This window comes from Polypterus senegalus, chromosome 2, assembly GCF_016835505.1.
Source record: "Polypterus senegalus isolate Bchr_013 chromosome 2, ASM1683550v1, whole genome shotgun sequence".
NCBI classification, from domain to species: domain Eukaryota; kingdom Metazoa; phylum Chordata; class Cladistia; order Polypteriformes; family Polypteridae; genus Polypterus; species Polypterus senegalus.
In genome coordinates, this window is record NC_053155.1 from 117,963,950 (window position 1) to 117,987,314 (window position 23,365).

At 36.8% G+C, this 23,365-nt stretch overlaps 1 protein-coding gene across 1 annotated transcript in view; it reads right to left on the minus strand.

Moving 5' to 3' along the window:
• The window catches only part of vps26c (VPS26 endosomal protein sorting factor C), a 43,152-nt gene that overhangs the window by 3,860 nt on the left and 15,927 nt on the right, over positions 1 to 23,365 (minus strand). Inside the window, exons 2-5 of the mRNA XM_039744455.1 lie at positions 12,042 to 12,185; positions 7,567 to 7,716; positions 5,987 to 6,067; positions 2,963 to 3,037 (exon numbers count right to left, since the gene is read on the minus strand). Coding sequence (XP_039600389.1) covers positions 2,963 to 3,037; positions 5,987 to 6,067; positions 7,567 to 7,716; positions 12,042 to 12,185 — 450 coding nt within the window. The remainder of the gene's footprint in view (positions 1 to 2,962; positions 3,038 to 5,986; positions 6,068 to 7,566; positions 7,717 to 12,041; positions 12,186 to 23,365) is intronic.

Below are 23,365 nucleotides of genomic sequence, written 5' to 3' on the forward strand. Positions count from 1 at the left end.
TAAAATGTATTATTATTATTCAGTGACTTGATCAAGAGGGACAGGAGACAGCACTGCTCTCACTGTGTAAGTAATTGAACAAAGGAGTAGAACTGCTGCCATGAGCGGAGATTGCAGTCCACCTTGTATCAAATACTTACCAAATGTATGAAAGGATGAAATGCAAATTTAATAACACAACTTAATTTTTATAAGTAGAAAAAGGAGAGAGATATCTGGGAACCACCATGATGGATTCAATAATAAGCTGAGAAGGAATCTTAACAGGAGGATCTAACCAATTCCCAATTGGTCTTAGCACAAAAGGCCCACTGGCCATTTAATAAGTGCTCAATCATAACGTAAAACTGAAAACTGCAGATGTACATTTGCATTGCCTGTCACATCACCGATGACAGTTTGCTTTTTCTTCTCAGCAAAGCCATCACAAATTGTAACCAGAAACAGAAAATAACTACAAGTGTTTCATAAAATTAAAACAACAAAAAGCAGAAGACACTTATGTGCAAAATAGGGCACTGCTACATACTACTGTTGACCGTTCGGTAACTGTGGACTCCACATCGACAATGCAAGGTCAACAGTTGGACAACATTTTAGAAGAACTGGACAGAACTGTTTCTTTCCACTCATTACTTTGTTCATGTTAAAATTACTGTAGGGCTTTTAATACAGAAGTACTATAACACTATTCTTACTTTCAAAAGGTGGCTCCAAGGAGTTGGACATTGGGACTAAATACACATTTCAAGAGAGGCTGCAGATACAAGACAGCAAAAAAATATAGAAATATAATACCACTCCAGCAAATAAAAAAAGGAAACAACTTTTCATGCGTTAGAGTATATACAATCTGAAACCAATTGAATTCATTTTGGAGTACAGAGAATAGTCACCACCTATGCCAGTAGCAATGGATACAAAGCAGAACACAACCCTGGACAAATATCTGTCTGTTACATCACTTTCTGCATACAGCTACACTCGGGTGGGGAGGTGGGAGGGGGCAGACTGGAATCATCCTTCAACCTAACCTACACATATTTGCTAATGTGGGAGGAACCCTATGAAGATATAGGAGAATGTGCAAACTCTACGGTGACCAAAACTGGTTAGGGATTCCGATGGACAGCTGACTACTGCCCAGTGCTGCCTGGATAAACCACGTGTCCTAAAACAAGGCAAGTTCAGAAAATGGAAGGCCTTGACTTCCACTACTGTGGCATTTCAAAATCGTGCCTGCTCTTTATGGGATTTATGTGAATTTGAATTGTGTTTTGGCACGCAAATGACAAATGATACTGCAGCTCTACCAGTAAACTTTTTGATGTTGATATGAATGAATTCTGGACAAGAAAACAATACTTTTGTGCCCTCCAACATCAAGCAGATGGCATACACTGTAAGCAACACACTTCTAACCATCTCATTATACAGTTTCGCAAGACCTCGAGATTGTTTGCGTTTAGTATTTCTACATCATTTTTTTATGATTCACAATAAAGACAGCACACACTCTGTCCTTTTCCAGGAAAAACACTTAAAACCACCCAGGGGTCCTCAATCCCAGTCCTGCAGGGCCGCTGCGGCTGCAGGTTTTTGTTCTAACCCAGTTGCTTAATTAGAAAAGTATCCTTGCCAATAATTTAATTTCATGGCTTGTTTGTGCTTTAAGTCTGCCATGTCAAGTCATTGTCATATCCTAGATTTTCTTCCCCTTTCTAAGGATATCATCCAAATGATTTGAAGGCTACAATGGATGAGTAATTCTCAGTCCTTCACTTTTTTCTCTTCACTTTCCTTCCAAGTATTTAATTAAACCCAATAGTGTATGATAAATACGCACAGGTGTAAATGGTAACAAGCTAAATAGAGAAATGCTGGTCTATTTTGTCATTTGCATGTTATTGCTAATTAGAAGCAATTCAAAACCAAGAATACAGCTGTTTAAGACTAAAATAAGCAATAAGGGGTCAAAATCTTAACAAGCGAGATAAGTAAAGTGAAGCAGAAATGTTACTTGAGTAATAAGTGCTCCTTATTAAGCAATTGGGTTGGAGCAAAAACCTGCAGCCACTGCGGCCCTCCAGGACCGTGATTGAGGACCCCTGCTATAAACTGTAACTGTAACTCCCCCAATGCACCTCCATCCATCCATTACCTAACCCGCTGAATCCGAATACAGGGTCATGGGGGTCTGCTGGAGCCAATCCCAGCCAACACAGGGCACAAGGCAGGAACCAATCCTGGGCAGGGTGCCAACCCACCGCAGTACACACACAAACACACCAAGCACACACTAGGGCCAATTTAGAGTCGCCAATCCACCTAACCTGCATGTCTTTGTATTGTGGGAGGAAACCGGAGCGCCCGGAGGAAACCCACGCAGACACGGGGAGAACATGCAAACTCCACGCTGGGAGGACCCAGGAGCGAACCGGGTCTCCTAACTGCGAGGCAGCAGCGCTACCACTGCGCCACCGTGCCGCCCCCCCCATGCACCTTTTCTGTGCATATTCTATCTCAATATCTCTTTCAGTAGTTAGTTGTCAATAAAAACATTTAATTACAAGCTTAAAAGTTTTAAGGATTGTGTCATCTACAAATTGTACAGTCCACATCAATCTCAGTCTTAGTTTCAGTGAAAAAGAAAATATGTGCAGGTATACTGTGGTCCAGTCACAGTGAGAAAAGTGAAATAGTTCAGTGCTGATCTTCTATCCAATTAAATTTCAGAATGGTTTTCTCTTTCAACAAAATGAATCTGAGCTATTTTGTGGGCACAACATAAAATGACTGTGGCACAGGAACTCCAGAATCACGAGGAATAAACCCTGAATTCCAAGCTGTAAAAATATGTTCTGCCAATGCTAAAACTATTTCACAAAATAATCTGTCAGTCAGTCTTATTTTAGAGGAAAAACATGCCAAAGAGAAAGGAAGCCTTATTGGCTGGACTCACCTCCTTCACGTTCTGGAGAGTTTCTGGAGAGATAGAGAAGACCACTGGACTGGGTGCCTGCTTTCCCTTCTGTGGCTGAAATAAGGAACAGAAAAATAAGGAGAGGCCAGAGGTTTTCAATTAAAGTATACAGCACTATTACTACGAATGTATAAATTGACCTGGGATATTAATTCATGGTGTGTATATGAAGATTTGAATTAGTGTATAATTCATACAATACAAAGCACTTTTAATATATTAGCCTTTGCAGGTTGCCGAGACTTGCCCCTCTTGCACGGTCATCATACTCACTGTGTTTCACCTCCAAGTTATGTTAAATGTCAGACTTTTGATTAAGACTGGCTGCAATGAAAACAAGTTTGAAATAATGCCACTGCAGAAGAGGCGACGATAGAACACCATGTACCGTACTGTTCACATGTAATTACATCATTAATTAAATCAGCACACTTTTGCTCCTACACTGTACTTGGAATGCTGTAGTTGCATTCATTTTTACACTTTAACATCTAGTTTGACTTAATACCGCTTCAAAACCTCAACACCAATTTATTTATTTTATGTCAGGTTTGCCTACAACAATTCCGAGTTGTTTTTTTAAGAAATACAAAGGTTTGACTTTACATGTATGGGGAAGTGAAGGTGGGAGTGTGATTGTGTCCTGACATCCAACTATCCAGTGTTGGTTCTTGCCTTCTACTGCCACTGCCAAGAGTTGTCTCAAACCTGCAGGACCAGAACAGTGCATGGCTGGATATTAAAATTTTATTAACGGTGTCTAGTCTACACCTCTCAACAAAACTTGAATTTGTCTAACCTAAAAGCCTGAAGTAAAGACACGCTAAGTTAGATTTAAAAATGAGTCCATGCTAGTGTGCCATTTCACACCTCCACAGAGGTGGGTTCAGATCACAGCCCGGGTACATATGCTGAAGTACTCTCTGGTTACACCAATTAACATCCAAATCACAGAAACATGCAGATTAACCGCACTGGAGATTTTAAACTGGCGCGGTGTAAATGAAATGAATGAAGAAATGGGTTTATTGTTTTTACTCTACTATCTTTTAAAATTTTACTTTGTCAGAAGAGCTCAGTAATTATGGCTGACACTCAAACAGTCAGTAGGCTGTTAACTGAATTTGTAATTTTGCAAACCTCCTGAGTTCACCAGTTATTTCATTTCTAGAACCCAATGTTGTTATGACAAAGACAACTGGGACCTCCACTGCATGTTACCAACTTCCATTGTACACTTGCATGCAATGATGAATATATGAGAAATATGTTGAGTTCAAGTTGTGCAGCCCATTTTAGCTTGTTGACAACTACAGAGGAGTCCCTTAGTACAAAAAGGTTGACAATCATAGCTCTGTTGGAGTGAGATATGGTCAGTGAAAGTGGAACATGAAGCAAAGCTGAAAAGAACTGAGATGGGAGATATGCGGAGTGTCACAGAGTTTGAGGTAGGCAAATGTTGAGCTAACAGCCAAAGTATGGAGTGAAAGGCACAGGATGACTGGGTGAAAATAACAAAGGAAAAAGACTTTTGGGGCTAACCTAGGTAAATCTGAACAATGTACTGTATGTTAAATTGTAGAAGAAGAAGAAGAACCCTTCCAGGCTTGAGTCATTACTGAAATCAAGACAAAATAAGTAGATGTCCCTCAACGAACAGACTGTGTACTTTTCAAACCCCACTGAGTGTTGTATTGAGATCAGCTTAGTTAAGAAGCTTAATTATTAAAGATATACAGCATGACAAATGCCTACTGGAAGAATACTTTGTAGTATATCGTTCCATCACCATTGACAAATCACACAGGCTGGAAAACATTACTGGCCATAACAGAAGACAGGAGCACTGAAATAATGAGAATTCGTTTAAATAGGATTTTGAAAGGAGATAGGTGAGAAAAGGGATCAAATAGCCCATGTGGGCTACCTTAGCATCTGCGTATCTATTCAAATACAAAGAGTTACATGTTCATTTTTACCCTGACTAAGGTTAAGAACTTTCAACAAAGATTTATTTAACATCTAAATGTTTTTCACCGTTAACTGTCATATATGAAAAAAGGTTTAGGCATACATTTTGATCAAAGCTTCTTGAATTTGAGCACATGATTACAGCAGCAAGCAGTGTACTTGGAGATTAGCTAATGCCTCTTAAACAAATAGTTATTAGCAATCTAGTACAAAAATGTAAGTTTTTTAAATGCATGCATCAAGTGGGCCAATGTGGTGGACTGGCATCTTGTCCACTGTTGTTGGAACAGATATCGGTCCCCAAAGACTCTAAGATTGATTACATGTGTTTAAGAATGTTATTGTATGTACTTGAGTTGGTGTTTTTTTTTTTAATCTCTTCCCATTTTGTCTGTATAACATTTTTGTTATTTACTTGTAATACACATGTCCAAATTAATTTTGTTACTTTAGTATAATAATGTTGACCTTGCCCTAGAATAGAGTATTTATTCTGTCAAGGTGTTCAATTCTGACATAGTTTAATATTAGAAAAAGGAGAAAAGTGTTTCTGCTTTTCTAAGACCATGGCAATGCATTTTAGGCGGGTTTTTATTTTCATGTTTAAAGTCACAACTGCTACTAAACATGAAGGGATAAAATAAGGAAAAAGGAATGAAAAGACATACCAAGACAGGAGATTATTCATTCTATTTCTGTACATTGAATCAAAGGATCAGAAAATAAAAAGTGACTCACGATTACGTCAAGTACTTAAAAGAACAACATCACAGAATGCATGGATGTGTAAGTTTTACTAATACTGTAGTCACAACTGGCTTGAACAACAAGATTATGCTTTAAGTAGAAATAACCAAAGTAATAAGAAAGTCAGTATATCTTGGAAGAACAGCCTAAATCAAAAGTTGCAATAAATGAGTGTGACATTTTGCACTTCAAAAAACATGCTAAGTTATGCTTTGAAAATTAACATTCATTTAAAATATTCACCTTATAAATGTTTTTGCTTTAGTAAGCTTGTAAGAAACTTACCATAGAGTGCACAATAAACTCACAAGTCTTGTTCAAATCTTTGGCCAACAACGAGCGCTTCATGTCGCACCTTAGGGTATACTGTGAGCAGTAAGAAAAACTAAAGTTACAGACAAGTAAACACAGAATAATAATTGTGTGTAAGTGAGATCATTTATATTTTTTTAAAGATGGGGGTTTAAACATATATTCTTTCATTGCTGATACAATACATAAATATATGTAACACATTTTAAACAAGAAAATATGTTTGGCAAATAATTAGATTTTCTCCAAAGTGAAGTTCAAAAATATATTCCCCAGTCCGCTTACTTTTTTAGACATTAATAATCCAAGTCAGATTCATTAGAAGTCTGAGGGCTGGCAGCACTGGGAGAGAAAGTGAAACTGCAAACAGACAACTACACTACCTGCTGTAATGAACAAAGACTCCTAAGCACTGTATTGCCATACAGCTGATAAAGGACAGTCATCTCTCTGAACCTCTGTTGATTTGGGTGTGATGATCAGTTTTAAAACACCTAACCATTCTTCTTCCTAGGATGTTTCCATGTTCTCCTCCTTTTTGACCTAAGCTTGCTTTCTTAGATTTATACAAGAAATAACACAAAGATGAGTTAGGAGGAACCGTGACCCTCACCAAAAAAAGCAGGATGAGAAGAGATGTGTTAGGAGGATTACAGTAAACCACTTAAATGCTCAAATTATGAGCTCATGTATTTATTTTTACTGGTAAATTAATGCCATTTTTCAAGCTATTTATGATTTGCTAATCAAAATTTCATGGTATTCTACATGCTTTAGCAAACATGTTATTTTATCCTGGCACTTTAAAAGATTTATAGTATACAAAAAAAGTCCAACTACACATTTCTCATAGATAATAAGCATCTTTATTAACAACTGTACTTTTATTATTTATAACAAAAGACAGTGCCTAGTGCAGTGGTCAGCAACCCACAGCCCTCAGGCCACATGCGGCTTTCTGACTCTGTTTGTGGCTCTGAAGCAGATTTATGCTTCTTGTAGTGATGAAGTAACGTCAAAAAATATGAAAAGGTTTCTGGAGACGTCACATATTGATTATTGGTGGCTTAAATGTTCATCTTGACAAGTTAATTGGATAATATTGGTACCCAGATTCATTAAAAGTAAAACTGTATCAAAACAAATCTAAATAAACTGTACATCACATGGCTACACACTGACTATATTCAAATCTTTTAAACTGTAGAAAGCAAACTCCCAAGTTATTTTGTGTAACTCTTTTGCTTTTAACTCTACTCATGGTGTAAAAGGCGACATCAAATGCACATGACTGCAAACCACCTAATTGAAATCACATAGGAACTGATGAAATCTATCCATGAGGATTACAAGTACACAGAGAGGGTGAAAGTGAAAGAGACTGCCATGTATAACATTTCCCAATAAATCACTCTTTTAGAATACAATACAATACTTTCTGTACATAGTTCAAGAGCATATTGACATTTTCCAACTAATGTCCCCATTCAGAAAAGAACCTAAAACAGATTAAAATATATTTCTAGTTTCTTGCTTTTCTACTCTTCTCTTACCTGGATATTAACAAAGACACCATGGTAGGTTTCATAAAGAACTTTGTTCCCTTTTACGTGCAGAGGAAATTCAAAGGGGATTTCTGTCTTGCCACTTGGAACTTTTCCTGCTTTGACCACTTCAATGTTACTGTTAATCAGCTGAATGGGCTGTAATAGAAACCATAATGACAATGAGTTACATATCCATGCATTCTCCTACCTGCAGGATGCAAAGCACTATACCTGCAACTACAGGCACTAGCCATATAGATGTCCTCAAGTCTTTGAAATATGTGAGGAAATACTTGTGTCCAGTGGAAATCCTGTCCAACAAGGGTAGAAAACAAACCCCCCACATAAGCCAAGCCAGTCTAGACCTGAACAAAGCTGCACCATGGTGTTTATTTGTCAATTATATAACATAAAGAACTGACAAGCAAAAATAGCTACAGAGCTAAGCCACATAACAAATTTACTTTACTTTTAGTTGAAATAATGAGGTAAGTCAAAATAATTTCACTAATACATAAGAAAAACCTTAATAACACAACAAGTCTATTTTAGCAGGACAATTTAAGATTTTAGGTATGAATGTAAATAAGGTCTCTTTGTAAATGCAGCCTATAAAAATTAGGTTCTTTTGCCAAAGGAAAAAGTTATAACAGCACAGAAGAAACAGTACATGTATAATAAATGTAACTACATACATTCATTAATTAATTACATACATAGCAAGTATAGAAGTTTAAAAAGAATTTAAAACAAAACAAAGAATTTTTGATGTGCAGTACCATATTAGAAGTAACATTAATAAATAATTTTATATATACTTTAGATTTAATGTTACTAATTATATGATATTTGGCTGAGCATGAATCCCTATATTTCTGCCATTAGTTAAGAGCCACATAAAAAAATACATATTTCACTTAAAGAAATTTTTCTTGCCAGTTGACGAAACAAACTTTTCTTGTATACATCATCGAGTCAAATATTGAAAAATTATTTATATTTAGACCACAAGTTAAAGGTATTCAGCAAAAGACATGATATCCAGAGTTCTATTTTAGAGAAATAAGAATAGTGTTTCAGATCATGAGGAAAAGGGCATTTTTACATGCTAGTGTAACGTTTTCCTCCCCTTCCCTCTCTTGAAAACTATGGTGGCTGCTCATGTGCAGTTCTGCCTACACCTTCACACTTTTACTTTGGTAAAGCACCTTCAAGAAAGTTTATGTTGATGGAAAACTTCCACCCATCAATTTCGTATAAAGTGCACACCAACTTGATGGCATCTTTTCTGAAAAAAATCAGACCTACCCAACTCTTTGCCTGACTAATGTCTCAAGGAACTCTCCTATAAAATCTTCTTTGATGGTATTCACCTGCCTATATTTTTTAATATTTATGCTGGAAACGGCAATGCGTCGGAGCCTTAAATTATCCACTGTCTCAACATCATGGCTACTAACGTAAAAATATAGTCAACAACCAATTCTTTGGTGTTTGACATTTACTTCTAGGTTATTTAGGCAACATCTTTCGCCGGCATTCCACACACAAACTTTTCATCATAAGCCACAAGATCCACCTTAGTGTCATCAGCAGACTTGACCATTCATAGAGAATCTGCCTGTGTGATGCAGTTGTCATTCACACAGAATGAATAAAGTAGTGGTGACAAAACACAGCCACTGCAGGGTAGCCATACTCAGGGTCAGGTGATTGAGATCTTTTCCTTCATTTTCATCACCTGGTTCATATTAGGAAAAAACACATATAATGGCAATAGAACAAAGACCGATGGGCGCCTGTTGCTGTCAGTTTATTTGAAAGCTTGACAAGAAGCATTGTGTTAAAAGCAGGCCTGCAGCCACTAAAGAGAACCCAGACATATGTGCTCAGTGATTTTTCATGATGAACAGTGTCATGACCTTTGGACACATGTTCTCTACTAATCTGCATACACCACAGACAAACTAGTAAGAATCCAAGTGCATTCTAAACAGAATGTTGGCAATTGGTTGTTCAAACACTTTCATAACGACAGCTGTCAAGGTTGTTGTGGAAGCATATCTTGGGCAAACATGCATTACTTTAAGGAAGAAATTAAAGACATCCATGAAAACAGGAGAATATTCACTAGTAGTGGACTTAAGTATATGTGATAAAAAAAATCAATTCCAGATGCTCTCCTGCTGTTCCGTATGACAAGATGCTGCCTTACACTGTTCTTCCGTATCATAAAGGGAGGCTTAAGGCACATATCTACCTATGCCTGTTTAGTCTGCTGATTCACAATAGGCACAAGGGGCACACTGCTCATGCGGATCAGACACTGACATTCCTAACTCCAACATCAGGCTACATGTTGGTGACTGTTTCAAATCATATCACACGAAGGACATGCTAAATATGCATCACTACAGCACTGAACACTAGAAATGCCTTTCCTACTGTATTTATGTTGGTGATCTGGCATTTACGTGCTTTTGTTACACATAATATTTTTATTTCTTTTTAAACGTAACGATAAGAAGGTTAATATAATGCAACTGAATCAAGTTCATGAGATTACAAGGTTAAGAATTTTATCATTTTCTGAAGTTAAAATGTAGTGAGAAGTCGAAACGACATCTTTTATTGGCTAACTAAAACGATTACAATATACAAACTTTTGAGGCAACTGAAGAAGGGGCCCGAGTTGCAACGAAACCTTGCACATTATATTTTTTTTAGTTAGCCAATAAAAAGATTTCATTTTGCTTGACTTCTTACTACATCCATAATCACTAACATGGTACAACACCCTAGTACTAAAGTTAAAATGGTAAATATTTGTTTTTCTACTGTGTTTCTCAGGGTACCCAAACTTATAAACTTTCCAAATTCACCATTTTATTTTATCAGTATGGTAAATTTTGAAAAGGAGTAATTGTTAATTACAATGTACAAAAAATGACATTTTTTATGTGTAGGTTGTGTAAACCTTATCAAATGATCATTCAGTTAAAAATGCAACTTCATTCAGGGTGCCTTAACATTTGCACAGAACTTTTTGTTTTTCTTTAATCCGATATATAATTTGAATGTAGACACTTGTGAGGCTCCTTCTCACCCACTTGGGTTTACTAGTGAACAGCGTCTGATGATGCCACCTTTGCACAGCATCAAATCTCAATCCAGACTCTCTTCATGTGTAGCTCCCAACTGTTGGAATGAGCTACATGCCTCCACTCAAACATCTAAATTCCTCAATACGTTTAGGAAGCATGTGAAGACTCTCTTCTTCAGGGATTTTCTGTCCAACTGAAAATCTGCTAAGCAAATAAATGTAAATGTACATATGCAGTGTGGCTGTTAACGAGAATGATGCCATAACAATTTTAATGAAGAAAAAGTACATTTCAACTCCTTTTTACTCCAATATACCCCCTTCCTGCATCTATGCACCTCTGAATTCTGGTCATCCAATGATCAAAGCAGTGCTGTAAGTTATCTTCCATAAGTTGTCTCATAAGCTATGTTGTTTTCTTCTTCACCTCAGTAATTGCCTGGAGCCAGGTCTGATAAGTAGGGAGGATGTTCATGCAATGAATTGTTTCTCAACAAAAACTGCTTCTCTCAGATTGTAGTGGGGGCTGGTACATTATGCTGATGAAGGATGAAACCGTGTTCCCATAACTGCGGCCTGTCCAGGACATTCATCATCTTCAACATCCTTTTGACCTCCACAAAGTCTTTTGTACTACTCAAACACAACTGCATATGACACGCATTCTTCACTGTTAACCTCAATTACCATTCAAAACGATTCAGTAGCCGTTCTGTTGCATGACAGTGAACTAGTAACGCTATGTGACTGAAACGTGCAGGGCTTGTTTATGCTTGTTCAAGGTCTATGTAACCCGCCACCCACCGTTTCCAAATTGTGCGATGCAGTTCAATCCACAGAAACCCAGTCTTGTTATTTAATAGTCACACCTTGTATAACTACAATCAGATATTCTACTTCTGAAATTCTTTTGTCGCATCTATAAAATTTGTAATAGTTGGTTTCTTAAAATTGGTGTGATTAATTTACAATGTAATGGAATATACTTTGGTTTCAGTCCTATTCCATATACAAAGGTAAAGAAAATATAGTAACAGCCTTACTGACAGTCTCAATTATTGACTCCCCTAATTCATCTCAACAAACCTTTGAGCGCAGAGGGCATACAGTAATAAAAGTCCGCCATTCTAATCACTACAATGTAACTAAAGCACTTGTATGCATGTAAAGGCAAAATGAATGGGTCCTGCTACTATACTCAGCAGCATTGTTGTTGAAGTAAATCAACTGTTTACAATCCATGGAGAGAAGAAACATATATAACATCCTAATGAGTTAAGAATGAAAATAGTTTTTTTTGTAATATACAGTATATGTTTTGATATGGTGAATCAAGCATAAGAAGCTAATTTATGCAGCAAACGTGTCACAAACTTACTTTAACAGAGTTGTAGAATGCCTCAAAAACACCAACACTCTTAGAGCTGAGCTGGAGATTCACCGTGCCCTCCATTGTGAGAGAAATCCCCTGGTGTTGTACAATTTCCTTAGTATTTACCACCACCACTCCAGAGAGAACTTCCTACAAAAGACAAATACGAAGAATAAAATAACATTTCAGTATTATCCACAAGCACAAAAATTACATTATTGAATTGATAGCATTTTATATAATGCAAGGTGGACAGAAAGAGAAAAAAAGAAATACATTCTAATACTATTTGCACTCAAATGTACTGTAAATGACAGATGTGACAGATCTCTTCAGGCCAGGGTATTCCACGTGTTGGTGTTTCATGATCAGTAGAATATGTTCCAAGAAACCAATCCATGCCATAAACTGGAGTCCTATAACTTCAATATATAATGTTACTGATTCACAATTAACACACCGTGCTGGCTTGTATTTCTGAAGACATGAGCAAAGATTTGATTGTTTTATATGCAGGAGTGGATCAATGCTCTAGAGCTAATTTATAAAGACTGTGTCGGGATGGTTCTCTAAAGCCAACGTAGTATTATGGAAGAATTAATATAATTAGCTTCTATTTATTGGTTTTTGCCGTTGGCATTCAAGCCTTACATTTACAATCGCCAGCAAACAGACACTTAGCAAATAATTAAAATCTAAAACTTTCTGAAACATTAAATCCTTTGTAAACTACCAAAGCAAGTTAATTACATTTTTATCTGTGAATATATACACTTTATATGTCAGACTAAAAGAAATGGTTGGAACATGCACCAACCAAATGAACTTGAATAATAACTTATATTTGGTTATGTCATCAGAATGACAGCATCACTTACCTTCATATTACCCTGCTTTAGTTGTTAAATTTATTTAGCAATTTATATAATAAAAACGTTTCTATATTGTATCAAGTGTTTCTTTCCTTTGTGCAAAGAGAAGTTTGAAAAGACACAGTGGTAAGAAAACTGTAATAGTCACCTATTTGTCAATTAGCAGGTATTATGATCCCCCAATTTGTGGAAGAATATATACTCAATTTGTATGTGTCTATTCAGGGTTTGTAGTCTGCTCTGTTAACTTTGAATCCTATCACCAGTAAAATATGTAGTTGTTGAACAATAAGTAATGAACTGGGTTTCATGTATATTAAATACAGTAGTTCCATACTATTTATTTTCTTTACGTTGTAAACAAATCTGTATCTTTAGAAGTATTCTGGAGTGTCAAGGGTCAGGCAGTTACTGATAAAGACAATCTCTATAAGCAATAAAACTGCTAAATGTTTGCTAACTATGGGTCACCAGACCTGAGCCAACTCTTGTTGGTATGAAGTCTGCAGGATGACATTGATTGATGGAATGGCATGTGTGTGGGGAAATTCCCAAGTTATAAAAAAGTGGAGACTGCTTTAACTGGTATTCAGAACTTAAAGGTCTGGATCAGCATTAATGCTATTAAGGACCTTGTTTTGTTAAATTAAAACATTGTGGCTTCTTTTCTTCCACCTTATTAAAGTTTCCTCAATCAATTCCTACTGATGCAACTGATTTTTTTTTATACATACATGCAACATCCCCAGGTTTGTTCAATCCAGAAGTCAGCTAGGTAACAAAACTGGACGATTCACATGCAGTCCCTTTAACATGTGGGAGGCTTTGTTGCAGTATAGCATAAAGACATCAGTAAGTTCTACACAGACCTTTAAACCCCCGATTCTCTAAAGAATCGCAAATCCAAGAATGGCAATCACTTTCTGTGAAAGACCCTCCGATCTTGGAGGGATGAAAAATGATGGAGGGTGGCAGCATCCTGGGAAAGTTTTCATTTAATTAAATAAATATATTTGTACTAAAATTAACCAATTATTAAAACTAAAATTGAAATGTAATTGTTATATCATTTAAGTCCAAAATGTCTTTGAGTTGCTGAACTTATATAACTAAAACAAATATCGGAGTGCAAAGGTTTAACTCTTTCAGGGCTGATGTTGACTTTTGTTGAAATTCAGGGGTAGAGGACGGTAATCGGCTGTAAACTGCAACAAAACTTCCCTTTATGTTATAGTTCCACTCTGTTTGCTTGAAAGAAAGTTACGTAGCTTTGTCGATTTGACCTTGATTCTCTGCATGTGCCAGAGATGCCAAACAGGTGCCAACAGCAACCACAGCATTTAGCAACAGACGTTTTATGTTGATTTCTCTGTGAAATCAGTGCATTTTTCAGAGTTATTTTGGAAAAATATTCAGCCCTCAAAGAGTTAAATGAAGTAAAGTGGAAACAAAAAATTCATAAAATGGTAAATTCAAAATAGTTTTAAACAAAAATTTCTTTATAAACAACATTTTTGGTAAAGATGGTTTCCTGTCCTTGAATTAGCTGTCCCTGGTATGGAGTAGTTAAAACCTTCATTTTAACGTCACACAAATGGCAGACTTTTGAAAAGGCAACATAAAGTTGTCCATGTCCAAATACAGGCTCAGATAGGTAAATCCCTACTTTGTCCATGGTTTGTCCTTGGGCTTTGTTGATCATCATGGCAAATGCAGCCTTAATGGGAAATTGGCGTTGTTTAAGTTTAAAAGGTAATTCCAGGTCAGAACTTGTAAGGTCAATTCTGGGAATCAAAACAGTATTGCTAGTATGTGATCCCGTAAGCACTTGTGCCTCAATAACATTTTCTCTCATACTGTTTACGACCAACCTTGTACTGTTGCATAAACCTTGTTTACTGTTAAGGTTTCTTAATAGCATGATTATTGTCCCTACTTTAAGGTTAAGATTGTGTTGTGGTAATCCGGCCGGGTTAATAGTGTTTAAATATTGTAATGGGAAATTAAGATTCTCAGTTTCGTCTTCAGAATCAACACTGTCAGTACTTAGAAGGACACGGCTTTCTCCAGGAAGCAATGCAATCACTTGGTTATTTATCTGGTCAACATCAATAGGTTGTATATGCGGTGATGTGCGCGTTCGGGCGGCGGCTGTATTGTGCTCGGCTTGCTTCTGGCTTCTGATCTCGGCTTGGAGATTCCCATTACTAAACGAAGGTTGTATACGCGGTGGTGTGTGCGTTCCCGTTCGGGAGGCGGTTGTATTGTGCACGGCTTGCTTCTGGCCTCTGCCATCCGTGCACATATACAAACATTTTGTAAATGAAGGTTGTATATGCGGTTTTGTGCGTTCGGATGTGGTTGTATTGTGACGTGAAATTTAGTTTACAGGTTGTTGTGTAGTTTAGGCGCCACCTACTGACTCTGGAAAGCCGCTGGGATTGACTCTGGGGCGCTGAGGCGCTGTGCGCGTGCGTTTTTGGTGCTGCTGGCCTCTGGCATCCGTGCATATATACAACCTTCGTTTAGTAACATAGATTTGAAGAAACACACACTCAGACTCTGGGAATACTTACATAAAGGAAACAACATCTGTTCAAACCATGCCCTTTTTCCTCTTCACAATTATCAAGGAACACCTATGCACTCAAATTTACAAGCCAAGTAACTCATTTGTCATTTGAAAAGTCTGAGGTCAATCTGCTGTGCAAGTCCACTGAATCAGTGAAAAATCATCCATTCCAAATGGCAACTTAACTGAATTCTATTAAAATGAAATAAACACTACCAGTATTAGCAATGTTCCACAAAGTTTGGAGTTATGAACTGCTCCAAAAATGTGAATCCCAGATTTGTGTTTCTTTTTCTTAATGATGTATAATTAAACTGTGACTTTAAAGTCCAATTTCTGCTAATTAGTCTACAAGAATAACATTACAATATTATAATTACAATATATATTTTCTGCACCTTAAATTAAAGACTAGATTATTGTTAGTTATTTTCTACAACGTAAAACCAAAAAACTGAAAGAGGATAAATTTATTTTTTAAAATACAAATAAGGAGCTCTACAACATAAAGAGGGGATTATGCAAACTGCATGCAAATCAACAACCTATGCCTAATTCCCAGACTAGCAGTAGCTGTGTTGTAAGGAACCTACAGTATGCATTTTTTTTACTACATTTTGGAAAGCAGGCTCTAGATTCATAATATTTTTGATTTTTTTTAACAAACAAGTACCAATTATAATAAAGAAAATGCTCATAGTCGAAACTTGTGAGACTCCTCAAATCTTCTGAGGAAAACTGGGGAGATGGAGGAATACTATCGCTAAATACACAGATTTTGATATTTCTTTAACAAGATGTGAAAGGTCCAAACAGAAAAAAAGTATTTTAGTTTGGAACACAAATGTAAACCTACCATACAGTACAATAGCATGTGGTCACTAGTGTACACTAACCTTTTTCCTTAATGCAACATATTTCTGGCATGAGCCACCAGGTAGGTGTGGTAGTCAGGTATTGGTTATGCAGAAAGTTTCCAATTATTAGAGCACCTTCTTATGTTCTTACTTTATTCTTCTTTTTTGTTTAAGGTATGGCTAAACTACATTTTTCCTGTGTAATTATTATTATTTTAATAAAAAATCTAAACTGCAGTGTGTAAAATCTATAAAGCATTTCAAATAATGAGAACACAGTAATACAAATCCTTGGTAGGTTATAAAAGTGTTTCTCTGATCTGAAGTAAAAAATTACAAAAGAAATGCATGTCCTTCCTGTACGAGTCAAACCGTTGGGCCTCATGTAGCCCTTCACCTCTAATTTCACTAAAAATGCTCAAACTAATTCACTGCTTTGTTGTTATTCTGCACTGGTGGCATGTCAAGTTGAGGGTGCTTTTCCTGCTGAAGAAATTTTCCTTTCACGTGAAACTACTGCTACTACCAGAGTTTAAAAGAAGACTAGTTCATGTCAGAAGGTCCCACTGTCAATTTATCATTATCATTCTGTTCTCTCCACAGTTGAACACCACAGGTTGGAGCTGATCAAATTAATACTGCACTGGATCCAAATCATAACCTTAGTGAAATGGGAAGAAAACCCCGAATCTGACACACCACTGACAAAGAAGTTGAGTATAACATTCATCATATTTTTATTTTTGTGTATACACTTGATTTTCCTACTTTGGCAATGCATGATAAAGCTCATTGCTGACTCCAAACACAGACTTCTGCCAGGAGAAACAGAGAAACCTTGGTGATTATTGACTTAGTATCAACTACTCATCATTAACTCATGTACCTATCTATCTATCTATCATGCATACAGTGATACAGCTCAGTGGTGCTTTAAAAAGATGGCAGATTATTGACTAGATTTAAAAATTCAGAAGCAGTGCCAAAGACTGACAGTTCACATTTTAAAAATGATTTCCCATAAACCCTAGGTTTAACAAACATGGACAATAAACTGCATTACCACAGACATTCTCACTGTTCACTACTAAAATGTACAATTAGATTTTCAAAAGTATCACAAAACAATTATGAAAATCGAGCTATTATTTGAAACATCATTTAAAATTGTTTGCATTTTGCAAATAATGTTCAATATTCTACTTAACATCTACTGTACCAGATTCAACATATTGTTTTTTACACAATCATTTTAAAAAATTCACTTGAAATTACTTTATTTAAGCAAGAAAATCCAAAATGACAATTTTTAATCAAATTAGAAAAATCAGGAAAACATATTTTTATAAATACAATGAAACTGATTTTAAAGGCTCATAATCAGATTACCTCAACTTCAGCAAAATTGTTTCGTTATTAATTTTCTTATCGCTTGATTGAACAAAAACACTACATACAGTATGAAGGCTGGCAATAGTTCCATTGACATTATTTCTAACTAATACAATGTAGTACTAGGATGTTGTACTGTGTTAGCCATTATGAATGTAGTGAAAAGTCAAGTAAAATGACACTTTTTATTGGCTAACTAAAAAATATTACAATATGCAAGCTTTTAAAGCAACTCAGGCCCCTTCTTCAGGCAAGATGTAATCATAAAAGTTGTCATTTTACTTGACTTTTAACTAATACAATGAAAACCAATCAACAGAACTGTAAATGTTAGTAGAGCTGAATCTTAAAGAACACTGACTGGAGTCCTGCAGCAGATCAGGTACAAGTAGATACCCATCAGTTATGAAAGGGAGCTTGACCTACGGTGACTACATACCAATCTGCAATGCCAAACTGCGAGTACTGCAGAAGCTAAGGATTATAACAGAGACCTGTATTTTAATATTAAGTCAGTAGGTGATGGAGCATTTTTTTGAGTCAAGTAACAACACCAGAATGGAACAAGCATTATTAACTAATTAATTAAGTCCTAAATAGTTAAGAGGGTCATATATTACAGAGTTAAGATTATTATGATACAAGTGCATGGTATTCAAATTGGTTATATTACTGTGCAAGATTAAATTTAAAATGAGTCTATAGTAAAAAAAAAAAAAAACAGCTGGGTTAAAAGCTCAATCGTGGACAAATGAGGGTGGAGTGAAAAGACAGGAGTTTGGCTTGGTACATCAGCAAGTGGACTTTTTGGACTATTCCAGTGACCATGCAAAGCGGGGCAGCTTCAACTTTCATTCAGCTTTATCATTGTCATTTCTTACTATTTTCTCTGGAGTGATCGGACTCTTATGTGACCATTCACTTTGAGAAGTGCCTGTGCAGTATTCAGGATGGGAGAGATCCCAGAAGGTTGCTCTCATACAGTAATGAATGTGGACACATCTTATATGAAGGAAAAGTTTAAAAAAAAAAAAACTTCTGCAACTGAAACTTTCGCTCTTGAATGTGTTCAAGTTTTAGAGAAAGTTCTCCAAAACTTAAAACTTTTGATCCATAACACCCTCCCTGTTAACCTCCAGTTCTCCCTCTGCTTACCTTGCTCCCAGCTTTAAAGTCAATGAGTCATCACTACTGTATATTTATAAGGAACTCACGCCTGGGAGCCAAGGGATTAGCTACTTTATCTCAAAACTCTATACATTTTTTGATTTGCTGCTTCAGTTTGGCTCTGCATGAACTACAGGCAAACCTAAAAACAAAGAAATAAAGTGTTTACTTTAGGCCAAGGGAAATCTCTAGGCCTCTTTCACAATTAATATGTTATTCATAGCACCGGCCAGCTATGTGAACAAATTGTAAATGTACACAAGTTGACAAGTTGATGCTAGGAGCAACTCCCATCTTACTGCACTGCAAAGAATCAAAAGGATTTCTTTCCAGGATCATGGAACAAGAGGGAAATACACAACATACATACTGTATGGAACTTGGGTCTTTTTAAAAGACATAACAAAATGGAAAATCTAGCATACCCACACACTGTATGTTGACTGACTGTGGGGTCTACATGTTGGTAAACACATATATACAAAGAAGGGGAATAAGCAAAAAGAAAACATTCAGACTCCAGAGATCGGAGCACAAACTAATTGTTTCTAGCCCTGATGGCAGTAGTACATGTGCTGCAACTCAAATACAGTGAATCTGCTTTTTATCTAAAGTAGTCTATGTCACAAACCTGAACACTCTATGCAAGCAGAGGCAGACTGTATATATACAAAGACCTTAATGTTATTCTTTGCTGTCTAATTCAGCAAGCTACTGAAAAATCTACTGCTGATTAATATTATAATTACACTAGGATAGTCATAAAAATTTATTTTTAAAAATTGTCTGAACCGCTCAACATCTGAAAAAAGAAAATGTACTATAGTACTTTATAAACTTTAAACACTGTATGGCCATCCCCTTTTCTGGGAAAAGTGATTAAGAAACAACTTTGATATTTAGTATGTGGGTTTAAAATCCACTGGTAACTATTGACGTCACTGAGATTTTCCTTCTCTACTGTTCAGCACTAAGCATGAATATTTTACAGCAGTCTTTAAAAGTTAGGCTTCTTCTAGAAATATTAAGCAACTAGTGACTAATGCAATTCATCAAGTAATACCCCTTTTCTTACAATATTTTGTGAGAAGAAATATAAAAAAATCATTCCTTATAGTCTGATGATTTTATGAACTAAAATACCAGGTAATGAAAAAGTAAAAATAAAAAAATCTGAATGCTTAACACATTGCTGAATGTAGGATATGTAACAACCAAAAAAAAAAAAAACAAACCAAAAATGAAGTTTCAAGAAGGGACTATTTAGCGCAACATGGCTCATCACTTTCTATTTACAGTCATGTCAAAAAGTAAGTCCACCCCATGGAAAGTGTTGACCATTTCACTACATTTGAACAGGAAAAGAGCAGATCTTCATGCAAACAGTGCCTACATTTGAAAAAAATTTCATTCTTTATTTATTCAACTAAAATATCAATAGATGTAATGGTCTACTGGGGAAAAAGTAAGTACACCTAGACCCCAGAAGCTAGTATTGCCCTGTAGTAGGTAATTTACATAACTAACCAGTCTCTAACATGGACATGGTGAAAACTTTGACCAATCCTCAATGCAAAATTCCTTCGGTTGCAAGATGGTTGTGGGGTTTCTTGCAGATGCTGCCCATTGACAATCCCTTCCACAACATTACAATAGGATTCAAGTTGTGGCTTTGACTAGGCCAGTCCATGGCCCTCTATTTCTTCTTTTTGAACCCATTCCTTGATAGATATTTTTGTGTGCTCTAGGTAATTATCCTGTGGTGGGTTGGCACCCTGCCCGGGATTGGTTCCTGCCTTGTGCCCTGTGTTGGCTGAGATTGGCTCCAGCAGACCCCCGTGAACCTGTATTCGGATTCAGCGGGTTGGAAAATGGATGGATGGATGGATAATTATCATGCTGAAAGGTCCATTTCCAGTTCAAATTCAACTTTTGAACAGATTGCCTTACATTCTCCTCAAGCACATTTTGATGTGATGCAGGATTCCTGGTTGACTCAATAACTGAAAGCTACCCAGGCTCTAAAGCAGCAAAGCAATCCCCAACCATAACATTTTCACCACCATGCTTCACAGCTGGCATAAGGTTCTTGTCCTGAAATGTCTTTACTTTGCACCAGACATGTTTACTGTTACTGGGGGCAAACAACTCTGTCTTTCATTAGCGAGGGGCATTCAGTAATCTGTCTACTGCAGTAGGAAAGAAAAGTTAAAAAAAAATATGTATTTTTCAATGTAGTCCCCAGATAGTTCCATACACTTTATCCACTTTTTCTGCAATGACTTTAACCCCTTTGGAAAAAAATCTGCTTTTTGACCTTCAAACCAGGATGTCACAGCTGCCTTGATGTCTTCAACACTGGAAAACTGGAAAAGTCCATGGAGAGATTTCTTCAAAACTCGGTACAGGAAATAATCTGAGGGAGTCTTCCCGATTATGGTTGTTTTGTGAGGCATGAACTCCAAAAGCAAAAGTCCTTCAATATCCCAGAAGACAGTTGCCATGACTTTGCCTGCATATTTTTCGGTCTTGAACTTTTTTGAGGTGGGGGATGACTTGTGCTTCCACTGACCTTTGACATACCCAATTTTTCATGAATTACTTTCCAAACTGTACCTGCCATGATATCCATTACTTCAGCTATTAAGATAACCTTAATTCATCTGCCTCACAAAATTAAATCCTTGACTTTTTTGGACATTTTAAGTGTCAAGTGTGAGGGTCATCTTCAATGGACTCTCTACCCCACTTAAACTGCTTGCTCCCAAACTTTACTTTGTAGGATGATGAGGCAGACTCATCATATGCATTCATGGACTCCTTTGGCTTTTTCTCTACTTTAGTGAGAAATTTATTCACTGGACATTGCTCAAAATCTAGCATTTGCTTGCTTGATTCACACAAGGACTCTCCTGCCATCCTGTCTCTTGGAATGTTAGACTCACACTGAGCCACAACTGTGCATGAGTAATCTTGAGACATGTCACAACATACCCAGACTTGTTTCAGCATGGTTGCTACCTTCTTTCATACTCGGGTAGATAAATTATTGAACACCCCTTGTATCTGCCCAGAGTGCAGTGTTCCAGAAGGCCTGGGGCCTCATGTATAAACAGTGCGTACACACAGAATTGTTGCGTAAGAATTTTTCCACGTTCAAATCGCGATGTATAAAACCTACACTTGGCGTAAAGCCACGCACTTTTCCACGGTACCTCATGCCTTGTCGTACGCAAGTTCTCTGCTCGGTTTTGCAGACTGGCGGCACCCAGCGTCAAAGCGATGGTACTGTTCCTGTGTGGTTACTCATTATTTTCCTGACGCGGCTTTATAAATACACTGAAACAAACCGCATATTGTTTATTAGTGTAACGCATCTGATTGTAATTAACTTGTAACAATATAATGGTCCAGGGAACAGCCATAGTATTCCAAATACCATAACTGCTTTAGCGTTGTTACTCTCACTTCTCCTTCTTCTTCTTCTTTCAGCTCCTCCCTTTAGGAGTTGCCGCAGCGGATCACTTTTTCCATATTACTCTCACTGCACGACTCGGAGTATTTATATCACTGTATCTGAGTGTGAATCACAGCAGCAGCTGATCGGAAAGAGAATTATCGGTATACAGCTTCAAGGACACGCTGTCTCAGCCACGGCAAAATGTTTTAAAGCCTTTCCTGTACAGACCTCGCGGTTCAGAAACAGTTTCATCCCAAGAACTTTAAATGCACTCAATCAATTGCACCTTGTAGAACTGTTTGTACTTATAAGTACAATCACCCACTGTAAACTTGCACTACAGTTATAATATCGCACAACCTGAGCCACTTTATAAAGCGCGTATTTACATATGATGACGATATCATTTTTAAGATGAAATGCAGCAAAATATGTTTATTAAATTATACAGATAAAACTTTAACTTCATTTAAATAATCTATATTCTTCACTGGGAGTGTCGTTAAGGATAGAATAATTAAACATGTACTACAATGAAGATATTTCAATGTTCCTTAAACGTTTTGAAGAATCGGCGCTAAGCTTACAGATGGCTTAACTTCTATTACAGAGCTGATTGTGTGGTGATCGGTTACTTGGGGAAAGAAAAGCACTGACTGCAGTGACGGCTACGCCAATATATATTGAATATAACACAGAAAGAAAAATAACAACACAGCTAAAAAACGCAGCGACAAATTTCGGCAAAAGTTAAATGCTTGTGTCATGAGCACGAGGCGGCTATGCAGTGTCTGCAACGGACAAGGCCATCCACCGTGCATAAGATACCTTACTGACATTGGCGGTAGCAGAAGGAGCCACCGATTCTTCCTCTGCCCAGTGCCACCACAAGCCTAGAGCCGCCCCCGAGTACTGCTGCAATAAATTATTTCATCGAAGTGAAACACATGTTTAATAACGTGCTTTAACTCCTGTCATCATGAAAATGATATCACGTGTACATCTCAGTA